At 34.3% G+C, this 18,328-nt stretch overlaps 1 protein-coding gene and 1 non-coding gene across 5 annotated transcripts; one reads left to right on the forward strand and one right to left on the reverse strand.

Moving 5' to 3' along the window:
• Positions 1-6,130: 6,130 nt before the first annotated feature.
• Positions 6,131-11,559, forward strand: LOC126694279 (serine/threonine-protein kinase D6PK-like). 4 transcript variants are annotated; one of them, XM_050390425.1, is made up of 4 exons: positions 6,131-6,366; positions 6,497-6,532; positions 7,178-8,269; positions 10,501-11,559. In XM_050390425.1, the coding sequence occupies exons 3-4, from the start codon at positions 7,305-7,307 to the stop codon at positions 11,360-11,362; spliced, it is 1,827 nt and encodes a 608-aa protein (XP_050246382.1). In that variant the 5' UTR covers positions 6,131-6,366; positions 6,497-6,532; positions 7,178-7,304; the 3' UTR covers positions 11,363-11,559. The 4 variants fall into 4 exon arrangements, with proteins under 4 accessions (XP_050246382.1, XP_050246381.1, XP_050246379.1 ...); XM_050390424.1 differs by lacking the exon at positions 6,497-6,532 and having other exon boundaries at positions 7,164-8,269; XM_050390422.1 differs by lacking the exon at positions 6,497-6,532 and having other exon boundaries at positions 6,132-6,366.
• Positions 11,560-12,913: 1,354 nt separating this feature from the next.
• On the reverse strand, positions 12,914-12,986 carry TRNAF-GAA (transfer RNA phenylalanine (anticodon GAA)). Its single transcript has one exon. It is a non-coding gene; the product is annotated as a tRNA-Phe (tRNA).
• Between the last annotated feature and the right edge of the window lie 5,342 nt (positions 12,987-18,328).

The raw sequence follows: 18,328 nt of genomic DNA on the forward strand, positions 1-18,328 counted from the left end.
CTAATTTTTGCTTCCCCCCAACCCCCTCCTTCTTTTTGTGGGTCTTTACTTCTCTTTTTGGCAGAAAATATACAACCATCTTAACGAACACATGATCTGAGTTAATTTCTTTGGCACTCTATTGTCGGGGACTCAAAATAAATCCTTATGATGATGGCAGGGATTATTATTATTTTTATTTTTATTTAAAAGAACTAACACCCTTCCTGAATATATGCTTGACAGTTATAACCATGTTAGCACCAGCAGTCTAGCTCAACTTTTGGCATAACAGGCTTCAATGAGACTTTGAATGTAATATTAGTTGTTTCCCAGGTTATCATCATAACCAGTGAAAAGCAAAAAAAATGGGATCCGAATAAATCTCAAAAGTGTGGACTCCAGCAGCCCTTATTTCTTGTCATAATGGTGAGTAGCACAACACTACTGCTTCATGTGGAAGACACATACTACCGTTCTTTTTTGACAGAGTAACACCTAATTCACAATTTGCATGGTCATGATAGGGTGCACCTTTTAAGAAGCAGAAAAGGTGGAGGTATAAGTAAGTTGGGCTATTTTAGTAGCACTTATTTTAAGTTCCTTAAAATCCAATTGGAGTTGCCAATAGCTCTTCATGAAGGTGAACGAGGTCCAAATCACATGATGATATGTTTTGTTTGTAATGGAAGGGAATTTAAGGTAAACTTGTCTATTGGCTGGGTTGGGATCTATAAATTATAAAGAAAGAAAAAGTCCATTTTAGTCCATCTAATTTAGACTAGTTCATGGACCGGCTGACCTCCTAGGCCTGCAAAAGCCACCCTATTTTGGGTGGGGGGCCATCTAGAGCTTAGAGAAATTTAACAAAAAGAATAGTTTTTTTTTTTTTTTTTTTTTTTTCTCTTTTTTTGAGTCCCTCCAAATTTCCAAAGCAATCTGTTTGTGATGTAATCTTCACTAAATTCCCACTGATAAAGCATTCCTTGTTTATATTGAGACTATCATTCAGCTTCAGCTTGGCTTAGTCCAAGCATGTCCACCCCTTGCAGATAGCAATAACACATTTGGAGAATGTCTCCAAACTTGTACAAGTTACAAAGTCATGTCCTAAGCCTGTGATCCACTGGCAAAGCTGTTGAATATTGATGTAGTGATGCTTGATGCTTCATTTGGATCCTATAGCATCTTTCTACTTCCTTATTAAAGAAATGAAAGACGAACTAATATGTATCACTGTACAATATTTATTCACCTGGGACCACTGTTGCACTCAAGCCCCACCTAGATACTATCAACTGTCCAAGGAAAAAAATATGGTAGTGTTTGCAGGACACTGTAATGATCAGTCTTAAAATAAAAGCCACAGGCTTATAGTGTTTGATGAAAAGATTCCATAATGTGCACATATGCTTCTTAATTAATAAAAAGAATTGTTATTTTTTTTCTTTTTTAATGTATTGATCATTGACCCATTGCACAGTTCCATTTATCAAATTATAAAGTATGAGTCATCTGGGCTTATTTGTACTTGATGGTCTTACATGATCACCCATATGACCATGTGGCTAACCTTGGCCATTAGGGGAAAAAGGAATCTTGTTTCTCTGGCAGTTCACTAGTCTACCCCATTAAGCCAACAAATCATAGATATAGGCTTAGTTTGTTTCGTATATTGTATCATATTACTTAAACTAATGAATGTTTGATCTGGTATTATAGAGCATAGAATGGTGTATTGACTATAAAGCAGCCTATGTGTGTCCAAAAAAATCTGAAAACCACAATCTTTAAGTAGGTTATGCAGTATATACATTGAAATGAACGTTATAATTTGAGTCATCAAGGCACCATATGTCAAATTTAGATAGCAATTTTCATGGCTACACATGACAACTATGTAGGCAGGCCTAAATTTGATGCCAAATCAATATATAATAGATAATAAATAAATAATTTTACCTTTTAACCATTTTTATATGTTACGAGGCTTTTGTTTTCAAGCCTCGTGCAAACACAAATGCATTTAATATATTAAATAATGATTTTATACATTTATAAAAATAGAAGCTTTATATATATATATATATATATATTAAAGATAATTACAGTATGTTATAAGATTTTTTTTTTTTTTGAGAAGTAGCACTGTAATATTAATTAAATGAAAACCGAATCGGCTTGAATTACACTAGTGAATTACAATATGTTATAAGGTTTTTGTCATCAAGCCTCGTGTGAACACAAATGCATTTAATATATTAAATAATGATTTTGTACATTTATAAGAATAGAAGTTTACTTCTTCTTCTTCTTCTTCTTCTTCTTCTTCTTCTTTTTTTTTTTTTTTTTTTTTTTTTAGAAATAATTACAATATGCTTTAATCATGCAGCTCAAATCCTTTCATCCCTAAAGCTCAGGATCCCAATTCAACTACAAACCCTCAGCAAATAGAAAGTTTATATAGATATCTTAAAAAAAAGACAAATAAAAAAGTTGGCAAAAGATGCAATTTTTTACTTACACTCTTAAAACTATGTTTGGCCAAGTCATCAGGGTGGTCAAACGTGTTCAAATTAAGGAACTAAATATTTTAGAACTTGGTCAAGGTTTTTATTTTTTATTTTTTATTTTTTAAGTCTAAAATTATAGTATTAGTTAGACCAAAGGGTCGGTTATAGTTAAATGAATTTAACATGCTTATGTACTGTCTGTGCAAAAATTACTCTTAACCCCATCTACCAATCATGTCATGTCTAATATCTAAAAGACTAAAACAAGAAATGAAATGAGAAAGTACTGATGGAGATTAGACATTGCATTATCAGATCGTAGGACAAATTGGGGGCCTAATATTTTGCATGCTATTATCATTAATATGTCAAGAGTCTGTCGCCATGCCTCTTGATATACTCGATTGATTTTTGACATTAAAAATTCCTCCCTCCCAACAAAAAAAAATGAAAAAGAAAAAGAACACATTTTAGTGAGTTAGCTTATTTAATTGAGTAATACTAGTAATACAATATAAGTAATACAAAATGATCTATCATCAATTATAAACGACTATCTGTTAAAGCCAAGATGATCAGAGAATTAGCTTAACCTAGGAAAAAAAAAATTATAATATAAAATTTAGAAACTTTATGATTTTTTTTACCTTCAAGAAAAATTGTGACCACCCTAAAATTTTTTAGGTTTAACATAATTAAATTGTAGACAAAGCTTGACAAGAAACTTCGTTGTAAACTAAATATACAATTCCACTTAATATTTTTGTTATTAGATGTAAATTTTGACAAATCTACCATTGAATTATATTTTTTATTATATCATCCATGTTCACAAAATTTCAATAAGATCAAGGGATCAATAACTATGTCATTAATCAAATATTTAAATTTCGAGTTTTTGTAGTCTAAAATTATACATAAAAAATAAGTTTATGAATCAAATAGTAAATAACATCCTATTGACATGAAATTTAACATGTGTTTTAAAAATATAAAGAACATGTAATTCAATTGTTAGATTTTTAAAATATATACCCATATTGTGAGAGTTGTAGCCTAACTAAATTTGTAGCCAAACTTTTTTCTAAAACTCTGGTCCCCTTAATAACTTGTTAGGCCTTTACATAGAAAAAGAAAAAGCCCAATTGATAACAATATATTTGTCTTTCAACTTTAAAAGAGATATAGCTTGCAGCATTGATAATAAAAATATCTTGCAATGATTTCAAAAAAAAAAAAAAAAAACTCATAAAAAGAAATTGTAAAACTTTATGTATTTGAGAGTGTGTGTGTGTGTGTGTGTGTTTTTTTTTTTTGTTGGTCAATATATGAAGTTATACTTTTATTAGATTTTGTATAATTTAAGTTTTACAATCACCATCCTAGAAGAAATTCCTAGAGCCACCATTATCATCAATACACAAAAAAGTAGGGTTCAAGTGATAGTATAATGCTAGTGACATCTTTTGTAGTGTTCCACATTTGTATTTGGAATCTCATCTTTTCTTCCATTCCTCCATTATCTACCTATTTAAAGAATACATAAAAGAGTAATTTATATATTATTTATTTGTTGAAATGGTATAAATTACATTTATTATCATGTCGGTTCGTAAATCTTTTAGTTATGTACAACTTTTTAAAACCTCATCATTTTTATAGTACAATTATGTTTTTGAAAACTTTCAATAAATTAGCGAATAAACTCTTCACAAAAAAACTAATCCAAGCCACATTTAATTTAGAATCACCAGCAGATATACAGAACGAAACATCCAAAAAAAAGCAGTCCTTTTATGTTCTAGGTGAGCAAGCAATTTTGCTACCAACCATAGAGTACAGACATAATTTCAATAGCCATTAAGAAAATTTACTCATCTTCCATTTGGAGTATTTATTATAACAAGTGAGCTGTCCATGCTTGGCAAAGAGGTGAGGAATCAAATCAAATTGGAAAGATTGAGATGTTGGGTTTCTTTGGCAAAACATTCCTAGACAGACAGAAACTCTGTTGAAGGGCACGGGTGGTGGTGATAATTTCATTCCACCACATTTTTTAGATACTGTTGGATTTTGAATGTGGATTTTGTGGTGACTATATTCAACATTGTGTTGTGCACTTCCTCTTAGATATTAGAGTGTGACTTCAGGCTTGTACAAAGTAGTGTACCTTCTGAAAGGAGACATTGCACACAACTTTCATTGATTCCCTTTCTGCTAAGTGACTTTTATCTCTTATGAGGAAACCTGTGCCAAAAATGGTTGTGAAAAATCTAGCCTAGAGTTCTTCATGACCAGCCAATTCAGGAATCCCAAGGACGCTATGAGTCTATGTCCTCTCTCTCTTTTCTTGGCCTTTTCTTAGTTTCATTTTCATTTCACCTTTTTTTGTTAATATTAATCTGCTTAAAAAATAATTAATTAGTATATCCATTTAACTTTATAACAAAATTTACAACAATGAGGTGGTTTTTTGATAATACAAACACTTTTTTTTCATAGAAATAATAATAATATAAACACTTGAATGTGCTTTAGAGATGGGGTGATATTGACATTATAGGTGACATATATGATTTGGTTCTTTCTTTAGGATAAAATATTTGTGATTAGTTCTTAATATAAAAGAAAATAAAAATGGCCAGACAGTAACTATATAATTTCTATCAATCATTGTACCAAAACCCCAACCCAATAATGATCCATCCCCACCTCTCCACCCATGACTTTTGATCAATGGGGCCATCTATTTGACTTTTCAAAAAACCCATCCTAGCCGTCCATCATAATCAATCCCCTATAATCAACTTACATTGTTATGGAGAGTTTTCCTAATTGCTTGATTATCAATAGACACAAAAAAAATGTAGAAAGGGGCCTCTTTCTAGGCAAATTAATGGTTGGGTGGCATTTTCATGTAGTACATGTATGTAATGTTACTTTCATTTCTTAAAAAAAAAAAAAATTTAAATACCATTCCGTACTGGCCAATACTATCAATTTTTTCTTACTAATATCAACATTAGTATAATAAATTAATAATATAAAAAAAAATCTATGTTTGTAGCGGTTAAAATACTAATTGATCAATTATTGATATATTTTTTAGTGAAAATGATAAGGTTTTCTAATATGAATATATTTATTTATGTGATGAGAAGTTATTATTTTAATTTTTAAAATGCCAAATTATGTATATATATATATATCCGAAGTAGTATTTGAAATTGTATTGATATGAAAATATAGAAAAGATTAATAAAAAGTGAGGGGGTGACAATGGTCAATCCCAAAAAATTGAAGCCTAAAATGGGAAACTCGAAAAGGCAGAAAACATGAGGGGACAGGTTGGAGCCTTTGGAGGCCCATATGTTGATTCAGACCTTCAGTTTAGGAACAAAATACATGGAAATAATTGAACCCTCCAAACACACAAATTAAAAAGAGAGAGAGAGAGAGAGAGAAATTAATCCAAAAAAAGGAAAAAAAAAACAAACAAACAAAGAGAGAGAAAGAGAAAGAAAAAGAAAGAAAAAGAAAAACAAAAGCCTCCACTTTTAACTTTGACCCTTCTCTCTCTCTCTCTCTCTTTCTCCTACATTACATGGATGGTAGCCCACAGAGACACCCAACCCTTTCTAACACAAGCTTTTTTTTATTTATTTTTTTCTCACTTTCTCTCTCTCTCTCTCTCTCTCCACACATTTGAGGAGAAGGAGTTCTCTAACACATTGCTCTCCTTTATCTCTCTCAACAGTAGTGAGTGAATGAGTTAAGTAAGTGAGTTTAGAGAGTGAGTCAGTGCTCTTTTCTTCCACTCTGCTAAAGCAAAGGTCCCCTCCAAAGTTCTGATCTTTGAGACTCTCTCTGTGAGGTACTACTCCTTTTGGGCTTCCTTTATTTTTCTTTCTTTCTCTTTACTTTTTCTCAACTGGGTTTTCTGATTTTTTCCCCTTTTCCTTAATGGGTTTTTGCTTCTCTTTGCACTCTATTTTGTTTTTTAGCATCTGGGTCTTTGTGGGGTTCCTGGATCCAAAGAGGTGGGTCTGCGGTTTTTGGAGATCTGTATCAATCTTCTTTACTTTGTTCTTATCTTTTGCTCTTTTGGCCTTCATTTGTATTGTCAGAGCAGTGGAGAATCTATATTTTTATGTGGAAATCCTTTGGAGTTTCTCTAACTTTTTCCATGCTTCTTTGATCTTCCACATTTTTGCTCTGGAAAGTTTGGTTTTTTTTTTTTTTCATGGAAAAAAAAGGATTGCCATTTTGAGGTAGATGACTGTGTTCCTGTATTTTGGTGATATTTTCAAACTCTCTTGGTGGGTTTTTTGGTATTGTTTGAGCTATGATCTGGGTATGTATGCAATTTATTTTTGTTTAGTTTATTTTATATCACATTTTGTCCTTAATTTTTTAATAAATGTTCAATTCTAACCTCTTAGAGATAATGGTTATACTTTCTTTTAACTGCTTGTTTGGTCAAGTAAAGGTTTTTCATCCAGTACATGGATCATGTAGTTATAGTGGTGACTGACAATTTTGAATCTCTGATATGTTTCTCTTTTTGCTCAAATAGTGTTCCTTTACTTTGTTTTGGGCTAGGTTAGTCTAACTTTACAACTTCCATTTGAGCATATTATAAGTATGTTGCAAAGTTTTGATTTTTTTTAGTTGCTTTCTTGTAGATATTACCCTGCTATGATGGACTTGGAAATGAAAATAATTGTTACTGTAAATGGTGGGAGTTATGTGGTGAGATTGGGTGCTGAGTGATGGATATATTCAATCGGATCTGTCTAATAAGTTCCCATTATGTCGATGGCCTCAAAATCCAGTACCAGAACTTCTCCAGAGAAGCAGAGAAAATTAATTGGTAGTCAAACAGTAGAAGGAAACTTTCGTAGGCCTGCACCCTTGCAGATTACAAAGACAAGCAAATCAGAGCCGGTTACTCCAAGAAAATTACCAAAGGGTGTCCAAGAAATCACATCGAAGCAGGTTCCTGTAGAAACCATTACAGAAAAAGGATCACTGAGTTCTCATCAAAAGGAGTCCAACAACTCTTTAGCTAAAAAATTAGATTCAAGTTTATCGTTAAGTGATCCAAAACAAGTGCCAGCTAATGTAAGACCTGCGGTGAAGGAGACTAAGGGTTCACTAGAAGGTGGGGCTGATCAAGAAAAGAAGACATTGGAGCACGGACTTAGCCCGGCTTCAGCTAAAGTCAGTGATGGAACTAGCAGTCTTGGGAAGACTAGTGGGAGTGCCAAAATTAGTGACCGTGTAGATTACGTCGAGAGTGGGAAAAGCAGCATCTGTAGAGGTAGCACAAGCAGTGATGTGAGTGATGAAAGCACTTGCAGCAGCTTAAGTAGCACTATTAACAAACCTCACAAGGCAAATGACATACGATGGGAAGCCATACAGGCTGTCCGAGCAAAAGATGGCGTGTTGGGTTTGAACCATTTTAGACTTCTAAAGAAGTTAGGTTGTGGAGATATTGGAAGTGTCCATCTTTCTGAGTTGAGTGGAACAAAATGTTATTTTGCAATGAAGGTTATGGACAAAGCATCTTTAGCAAGCCGTAAAAAACTGCTTCGGGCTCAGACAGAAAGAGAGATACTACAGTCTTTAGACCATCCCTTCCTCCCGACCTTGTATACCCATTTTGAGACGGAAAAGTTTTCTTGTTTGGTGATGGAGTTCTGCCCTGGAGGTGACTTGCACACACTTCGGCAGAGGCAACCAGGGAAGCATTTTTCTGAACAAGCAGTAAAGTAAGAAACCTGTCTTAACTTAGTATCTATATGGTTCAATTGTTGCATAGAATTTTGTTAATGATAGTTCTGGTTCATGCTTTAATATCATATTTAGTTGGATTGAATTTTCTTTGTCATCTCACTTCATTGGTTTATTGTAAACTCATTGTTATAAGGTGGATCCTCAGTATTTATGAGAGTAAGTATTAGTCTCATGCTGTGGAATAAAATTTTGATATCTTGCTGATCTATAACATGATGAAACACTATTCATGCAAACAATACATTATCAGGTGGACATATATGGATCTCCTACAAGAACTCTATGCAATGATAATTGCATATAAAAAGTTATATGCAGTGATTAGGTATCAATTCCCAAGAACTTCTCTTTTCTTTATTAGGTGCTGTGCATAGTTGGCAATGAGGAGAAATGTTGATATGCTTGATATGACAAGCTTTAGAGTTATATGCGTTTCAAATGACGGGATGCCACTCTTCTTTAAAAATACTTGGGTACTTAGGCTAATTCTGAGAAATATAATGATTGTGTTGTTCCAAACGGCCATATCAAGAGGATTGGTTGGTTTTTGTGTATTTGATTTTTTGGTCACCTGCTGTATACTTCCTGTATACTTAGGTGACTCCTTATCATGATTTTGAATAAAATTTTCTTCACTTATCAAGAAAAGAAAAAAAAAAAAAAAAAAAGAGAGAGGATTGGTTGGTTTGTCTAGAGTGTTGATAGGATATTTATAGAAATGCATTTTGGTAGTTATGCTCAAGATGCCAAGTGTGATAAAAAAACATAAGGTATATGAACAAGCATTAAGATGAGAAATTTGGTGAAGTGATGGGCTAGATAAACTAAGGGGAAAACTTTTGGATAGTGATTCTTGGTACAAAGAAGCCAAGCATTTATACTCTACTGATGTAGGGCGGGTTGAAAAATAGATACAAGGAAAAAGAAGTTAAAATGGGGCCTAACCTTCATCACCTAGAATTTGCCTGAAAACCTTAGGCAGCACCACTTAAGGGTGCTTTGAATCACCACCAAGCAAGGGAAATATTATCTTATCATAAAATTCTTATTCAAATTGTATTGCCTCAAACTATTCCTGGAGCCTCTTTTTAATAGGTTGCAGGGATTACATTAAGCCACAATTACATCCCAAAAAATCTCAGCAACATTAAAGACCAAATTCAAAAAGAAAATTAGTTCAAAATTCAAAAAGAAAATCTGGTATCTCAAAGATTTTCTTTTTCATAGTTACAATTGGGGAGGGGGCATTTGAACCCTAGACACTTTCATTGGAAATATCTCAAAGAAAATCTGAAAGATGAAAAGCTATTAAACAGACAATTATGTTGGTATTAGGCTTACTTCAACCAAAATGAGTACTTTTTATTATTATTGATTTTGGGTGAAGAATTACCATTTTTTTTTTGGGTGTTTTTTTTGTTAAAGAACTAAGAGAACAATTTTTTATCACTATTCCAAGGAGTTGATTGATGAAGTTCTTTAGCAGCCTGATTTAGTATGGTCCATTTTAAACATAGCTGAACACATATCTTTGTGTATCTCCACATTTCTTTCTTCAAGTGAGAAATGATGCTTATTGAAAAGACATTTGAAATTGAAAGAGAGTTAAGAAGAGATTTTCTACTGCTCTTGGCTTAATCTTACTGGCTACTGTACAAAATGAGAATCACCTTCATATGAGAGCTTCAATATAGTCATTTTGGGAAGGGATTTACAAATTGTCATATGCTTATGACCGGTCACACAAAATTTATCCTAGCTATGGAGGAAGGAAAACGTGCTGGCTTGCCAATGAGAGTCATAACTCATAAGCACCCATTAGTTTCCTTTTTTCCCCTCTTAGATTCCCCACCAAAGGCAAAAGCATATGTCAAAAAAACGAATTATACTGGGATTTCCTGGACCTGTGCTTGTCTTCTGTAGTCTCTAGGGCATATTCCTCCCGTTGAAAGCTAATGATAATGTTTATTGTTCTAGAATAAAAACAAAAAAGATTCCAACTGTCTTTATCTGTTGTTACGTCAATGATATGCTTTGGTTGTTTATAACTTTTTAATAGAATAATTTCATAGCAAGAGGAAAATCTTCATGAGTTGGATTCTTCTATCCTGCATCACACAGTAGTTGCAAACCAATAAATCTTCTTTCCTTGCATTGACAATTGACTGTGGTACATCGTTGTTATCTCTTGGCCCTGAATATGCAGGTTCTATGTAGCTGAGGTTCTCCTTGCTTTGGAGTATCTACACATGCTTGGAATAGTTTATCGTGACCTCAAGCCAGAAAATGTCCTTGTGAGAGAAGATGGACACATTATGCTTTCTGATTTTGACCTTTCCCTCCGCTGTGCTGTAAGCCCAACATTAGTCAAGTCTTCTGCACTTGATTCTGAACCCTTGCGCAAAAACACAGTTTACTGTGTCCAACCAGCTTGCATTGAACCCTCCTGTATCCAACCATCTTGTGTGGTGCCTACAACATGTTTCGGGCCTCGTTTATTTTCAAGCAAATCCAAGAAAGAACGAAAACCCAAGAATGAAATGGGAAACCAAGTCAGCCCATTGCCAGAGCTTATTGCCGAGCCAACCAATGCTCGCTCAATGTCATTTGTTGGAACCCACGAGTACTTGGCACCTGAAATTATCAAAGGTGAAGGGCATGGTAGTGCTGTTGATTGGTGGACTTTTGGGATCTTTCTCTATGAGCTCTTGTTTGGCAAGACTCCTTTCAAGGGATCAGGGAATCGGGCCACCTTGTTCAATGTTGTAGGTCAACCACTACGATTCCCAGAGTCACCAGTGGTGAGCTTTTCGGCAAGAGACTTGATAAGAGGCTTGCTAGTGAAAGAACCACAGCATAGGTTGGCATATAAACGTGGAGCAACAGAGATTAAACAGCATCCCTTTTTTGAAGGCGTAAACTGGGCTTTGATTCGTTGTGCTAGCCCACCAGAGATTCCAAAGCCAGTCGAGATTGAGCAAATTCCAGGCCCTATGGCATCAACTAGTGACAAAGCTGCTCCTGCTGGTTACCCTGATCAAAATTATTTAGAATTTGATTTCTTTTAATTATTTTCAGAACCAATCTTGCTTCTTCTTCTTCTTCTTCTTCTTCTTCTTTCCCTTATTTTTTTTCTTCCCTTTTTGCTTGAGAAAGATGTAGAGTTTCTTAATTGCTGATTATGTGAAAATTAGGGTTTTTTATATCGATAACGACAATATGTTTGATGTTTTTATGAATCATTTTCAAATTTGTGTTGCAGAAATCATTGTTCTTTTAGTCCAAATTTCATAGCCAGGCATAGGGTTTTTTAACTTTGAAAAATTAGCCCTTTTTTACCACCAGATTTTGAAAGTTGAACACAATGAATGACCAATTGATATGGTAGTTATTTATTATTATGGGGCAGTATAATAGAACAATAAATATTGTACTATACTAGTAAGCTGACTCTATTCTGGTTGAGAAGGTAATGGTATGCTGTCTTTGTACTAGTTGAATAACATTGTACGTATAAGTAATAAGTGTGATTATATGTACAATTTTGTAAAGCTTTGCTTTTTCTAGATATAATAGTACTTTTACCCACTTTCAGTTAATCAACAAATCAATACAAAACTAATCTAAACGTGTACTAATCCTATTTACTTTTCAATCTCATGCCTATGTTTGTTAGAAGACAGAAACAGACCAAGTCTAAAATATGTCTTGGCTTTTTGGAACATTTTCAATTTTTTTTGTCGTAGAAATAAATGTTCTTGTAGTCCCTATTTTATAGCCAGGCATCAACTTAAAAACTAGTCCTTGACAGCCAGAGATTTTGAAATACAATGAATGATATGTTGGCTATGGGAAACTAATAGGGAAACAATAAATATTGTACTATAGTAGTAAATTGACTCAATATTCTGGTTGAGAAAGTTATGATTTGGTTTGCTGTCTTTGTACTAGTCGAATTACTAATAATTCTATTTACTTTTCAATCGTATATGCCTCTATATGTTAGAATTCAGAAACACTGGATTAAGTCTAAAATAATAAGGTTTTTAGGAACATTTTAATGTGTAATGTGTTGCAGAAATCAATGTTCTTGAGGTCCATATTTCATAGCCATGGCCCACAGGGTTAACTTGGAAACAGTCCTTGACCACCAGAGATTTTGAAACACAATGAATGAGCAATTGATATGGTAGTTGTGTTGGTTATGGGAGAATGATAGGAGAACTATATAAGTTAGTCAATATTCAAGTTGAAAAACTCTGTGTACTTGTTGAATGTTGAATAACAACTAATTTTATTTGCTTTTCAATCTTTTGACTCTATTTGTTAGAATTCAAAAACATTGGATTAAAGTCTAAAATAACAAGTCTTGGGTCTTTTCACCCTAAGTGTAATATAAATTTTCGGCTTACTTGTTTGAAAATTAAACATTTTGGACTAAGTTTTTGTTTCAGGTCAAACAACATTACGCATTTGTTTCAAAAAACATAGATTTTATTAGTTTAGACCACGTATGACTTGTTTGTTTCATGAAGTAAATATAAAATGGGCCTTTTATTGGTTTAACTGTTAACCAAAGTGGCTTAGTTGGCACAAAATAAAACATTGAGATACCAAAATGCGGTGAGCGTGGATCGAACACGCGACCTTCAGATCTTCAGTCTGACGCTCTCCCAACTGAGCTATCCCCGCCTGTGTGATGTATGTTACAATGTACTTCACATAACACAACAAAATAAAAATGGTTTTCACCATAGCTATAGTTTTATCAGTGACAATGTCCACTAAGATAAGATGGCTATTATGGCTAGTGCAGTAATTCATAACGCAACACCATATTTATTTCAGACTCAGTTTGTACTTTGTAGAATGACTGCTTGGATTGTTTTACTTCTCTGTCATCTAAGATTATTATTTTTTTTCTTTCAGCTCCTGAATCTTATTTGTAAAACATTTTTCCCCTCCTTAACTTCATTAATTTCGTGCCTTGTTTAATTAATGCATAGAAATGGTGACTAAGAAAGAAGTGGTGAATCAAAGCACTAGTGCATAACTGATGCACATGGTCTATTATTCTGCATGTGTTTTTCGATATTAGTGGGCCAAATGATAAAATGTTCATTCAAGTGTTATAAATAACATATATCAAGTAAAGCAGAGGTTTGGAAGAGTACACCACCATGAAAGAGAAAACAGAAGTTGGCAGATTTAAAGAGATAGGTGAGCAATAGAAAAGACACTCCACGGGTTGCTGGTGTGAAAGATTTAGATAAGAAAGCTGGTGTCAGGTGTGGCTGAGATTCTTTGTGATTGGAAGGGAAAACTAATCAAAGCTATAGGCTTGAGCATTAGGATTCGGTTTCTAAAAAATATCTCATTTTAGCTTCTCAAAAACTACTTTATCTATTATATCATACAATTTTACAATATATCTAACATCTCAACTTTTATTTTACCATACAACATATTAAAATAATATATCTACACAATAAAATAATAAAACCCAATATCCAAATAAAACCCAAAACCCAATAAAATATTATTTTTAAAAAAATATCATCTTGCAGGGTTTAGAAGTACCACTCGGGATAATGCTCAATTTTTGTTGGTTGAAGGTATAAAATAACATTTGGGGGGTTTTACAGCCCCAATAATGATGCTAAAGAATGCAATACAGTCAAGAAAGATAGTAGTGTAAGAGCATTTCCAACAACAATTCTAAAATTTTTAGTATTTAACACTTCAAAAATCTACTTTATTTATTATACCACTCCACTTTAAGATACATCAAACATCAAAGCTTCTATATTTTTTACCATTTCATTTAAATAATATAAACTACTCATTAAAATAATAATAAAACAACTACACAAATCTATAGCAACCAGCCAACCCCCTCCTCCACCACCCCTACCATTGCTCCACTTGCCATAACCACCATTGTAGCAACCACAACCCACCATAGCCACCACCACCACAAGTCACAGCACCACCGTGGTAACCACAAACCCTTGCAAGAAGAATAGAAAAAGAAAAAACCTAGGATCACGCTGAACCAAAACCCAGTATAACCATAACCTACCACCACCCAACCACCACAAAAATAACCAACAAACCCATCACGCTGAACCAAAACCCACAGGAACCAAAACTAGATCGGTGAACCAAAACCCATCACACACACAAACCTAGGATTGGTGACCCACGCCGAACCAAAACCACAACAGAAAAAAAATTTTAAAAAAAAAAAAAAGAGAAGAAACCTCCATTGCCGCCACCACCCACCCACCTCGTTCTCAACCCCAGCCAAAACCCACCACCCTGATCTCAACCCCATCAAAACCGTCGCCGAGCATCACCAATACCCACCAAATCAGACCCACGAAACCCACCAAATCGTGACCACAATCGTCGACCACAAACCCTTGAAGCTTAACGAAGAGCAGAGAATGAGAGGGAGAGTCTGAGAGTCTGAGGAGAGAGAGAATTAAAATCAATAAAATATTATACAATCTTGCTACAATGCGCTCTCAAAAATGAGAGTGCATTGAAGCAAGATTGCAAATTTTATACAATATACAAGTTTGTTGATGGGGTGTGTGTTTTGGGGTTTAGCTGCTAAAAAATAGGATTTATAGCATTTAGGAGGCTTGATGAGAATGCTCTAAGGAACCATCACATTGAAGCTTAACGAAGAGCAGAGAACGAGAGGGAGAGTCTGAGAGTCTGAGGAGAGAGAGAATTAAAATCAATAAAATATTATACAATCTTGCTACAATGCGCTCTCAAAAATGAGAGTGCATTGAAGCAAGATTGCAAATTTTATACAATATACAAGTTTGTTGATGGGGTGTGTGTTTTGGGGTTTAGCTGCTAAAAAATAGGATTTATAGCATTTAGGAGGCTTGATGAGAATGCTCTAAGGAACCATCACATTGTAAATAAATTTTGGCTAATAAATAGACTAGCTTTTGGTCCAGCTCCAAAGACTAGAGTTCAAAGGATTGCTCTTTAATAGGAAGATTAACAATGTCACTATGATACAGGGAAAATTGGGTGGCAAGGATTTATTTCCTTTTGCCACTTATTTATATTTTTGTTATGTTAACAAATATGTAAATTAGAATGAGAGGTTCAAAAAGTTTGCCATACAAGCTGTGGGATTGACGTGTGGTGATCAATAATTCCAACCACCAATTGCAACAAGGAAATTTGGAAAAAAAAAAAATTTCTGGTTATTGCTTCTTCTTTTTTTTTTTTTTTTTTGAGAAGATAGTTTCAATCTAGCTGGTATTAATAGATGGAAAATTTTCATGTAGACATATAGATCTATTGACTCACAAATTTACCCCATTATATATAATTTTTATTATTATTTTTTGGGTTGAATACCCTAGCTTAGTTATACATTTTTATACTTCAATATAACTACAAAGTTTCCTCTAATTTATTTAATGTCATTAATGATTTTATTTTCGAAATTGGTTTTATGTTAGTTTGAAAATTTATTCTATCTAACATCTTGATTTATTTTTGTATCTGTTGATGCTCATTTTGGAAGCCCAGTAGTAGGAAGAAGCCCAACAATATGGGTAGAGAAGAGTTAGTGGATTGATAGAAGAACCATTAAGCTCGAATGGTAGGAATAATGGATCAGAGGCCTATAAAGTAAATAAATGAGTCTTGAGGAAAGCAAATGGGTCTAAAGGGGCCTAAAGTAGCCCAGAGAGAGAAGTAGTAAACTCATGGGCATTATGTGATGTAGAAAAGTAAGAATGGGCCATAGCAAACCCGAAGTAATGAAGTAAGAAAGTAAGGGTTGATGGAAAGCCCATGAACCCAAAGGATGAAGGATAAGGTAATTGGGCAAGGGAAACCTAAAAGAGTTAGTAAAAGCCTATGGGAATGCAGAATTAGAAAATGGGCCAAGGATACCCAAAGAGGATACCCAAAGATGAAAGAAATGGGACAAAGGAGCCCACAAGCAATAGAATGGGTCAAAAAAGCCTAAAGTAGCATGAGTATAAATCCAATGACCATACTGGGTCATTATAGCCAATTGAGAGAGGAATACGCAGCAGGCCTAAAAAAGGCCCAACAAGCTGGGGTCAAATAACACCACAACAAGAATAGAAGAGTAGCATGGCAGGAATGGTAACAAGACTATGTAAGGAGCAAAAAAGTAGGCTGAAGAAAGAAAAGCCCACAATCAAACAAGGCCCAACCCTTGAGAGAAGCAAGCCGTAAGGAATGAGAAATCAGAAAATAGTCCACGCCATAAGACGAGCCTCCAGACCATGGCAAATGCATGAGCAACAGACAAGGTTTGGACATACATAAAACTAGAGCACGCGCAAGGCCCAGATACCACCAACCTGTACCCAGCCAATATAAGAGTGGTGGGTCGTGGGTCAGAGGTAAGAGGGGGTATGGTCTGGCGGTGGGGAAAAAGGAAAGCCTATTCTGGGGTTCTTGCTCATATTCTTTTAGAGGTAATGTTCTGTAGGGATGATTTACCACCCAAAAGAAGTAAGGATGAGTTGGAACCACTAGGTGCATGCCATGAGAGATAAAGAGAAAACACCCAAGCTATGGTGGATAAGAATGCCACGGTGAACAAGCAAACAAAATAATCTTCTTTGTCTGGTAATGGGGAGTGGCGCAGCCAGTACAGGTAAATGGTGGTGACTGGACAGCTGACAAACCAATGGTGGTCAGCAAGGACACCCAGACCAGACAAAAGTAGTTAAAGGCAAAATTGGTAAAAGCCAGTCATGGCAGACAGTATATAAAGGACCCTTGCCGTGCACAGTATCATCATGACGACAATAGTAACCACTAGGAGAGAATCACAACATCATTACATGGGTAAGCACTGAGAAAGAAAGAAAAGAAGAGAGAAAGAAACAAAAATAACAAAAACAAAGAAGAAAGAGAGAATCAGGAAGAAAAAACAAAGAGTGTAGAATGACAGGCATGCACCAATAGGCTAATCCCTTCTCTCCCTCTAAAAGCCTACCCTTTGTTAAGGATAAATGATTTATTTGGGCACAAGCCATTCAGGCCCGTTCCCTCAAAGTGGATAATTTTTGCAACAGACGAGGTTATCCACGTTGAAGGAGTGGTCCCCTCCTTGGCCTTAGTCATGTAACACAATTGAATACGGCAGACTAACATTTTCCTTTTGATTTCGTCCTTTATCAAGATTATTTCCTTTCTCGCCTTTGTAATCTCACTTATAACGTGTCTCTTATACCATTCTTTTTCCTACTTTGCTTAAGGATTCCTCATTCATTCTGTTTAACGAGAAGCATATTGCCTTTATTGTCATATTGTATGTGTCTGCCGTAACCCTCTTGTAACAACTTCGCCTGCCATGAGTATGTGACCGAAGTTTCGGCAAACGGGACCAAAGTGAATTGCAATTGGACCGGTCCCAACTCTCTTATCCAGAGCACTTGGGTCTTAATATAGCAAGAGACAGTCCAGCCCAAAATCACAAAAAGACCCACCATAGTATCATTTAGATTATATATTGGATTGCAACACATTATTATATTTCTAATACATAGAATTAAATGATACTTGTATGACTGGAAGATATTAACCTATATTGTGTTTTCTTATCAAAAAAGAAAATTTACGTCGTGTTTTTGATAGCTGTAATTTTAAATGGATTAAGAGAAATGCCAATGATATGGCTCACACTTTATGTAAATACAATTTTGCAGTTACATTTACTCATTATCTGTATTTGATTTGAACAATGTGCATATATATAAAAATACATATTTGTTTGATAATTTATGTAGAAATTGTATAATCATTAATCACACATGTATATGTTTCTCCCAAAAAAAAAAAATCACACATGTATCTAAAAGTGACCACTAACTAGTAACTATTTGGGAAAATCATTATGACAAAATTTGGCTACAAATTTAATTGTACTCAATGACTACAACTTTCACTAAAAAATTAATATTATTACATATTTTAAAAATCTAACAATTGAATTTATGTTCTTAATACAC

Source organism: Quercus robur, chromosome 8, assembly GCF_932294415.1.
Source record: "Quercus robur chromosome 8, dhQueRobu3.1, whole genome shotgun sequence".
Classification (NCBI taxonomy): Eukaryota; Viridiplantae; Streptophyta; class Magnoliopsida; order Fagales; family Fagaceae; genus Quercus; species Quercus robur.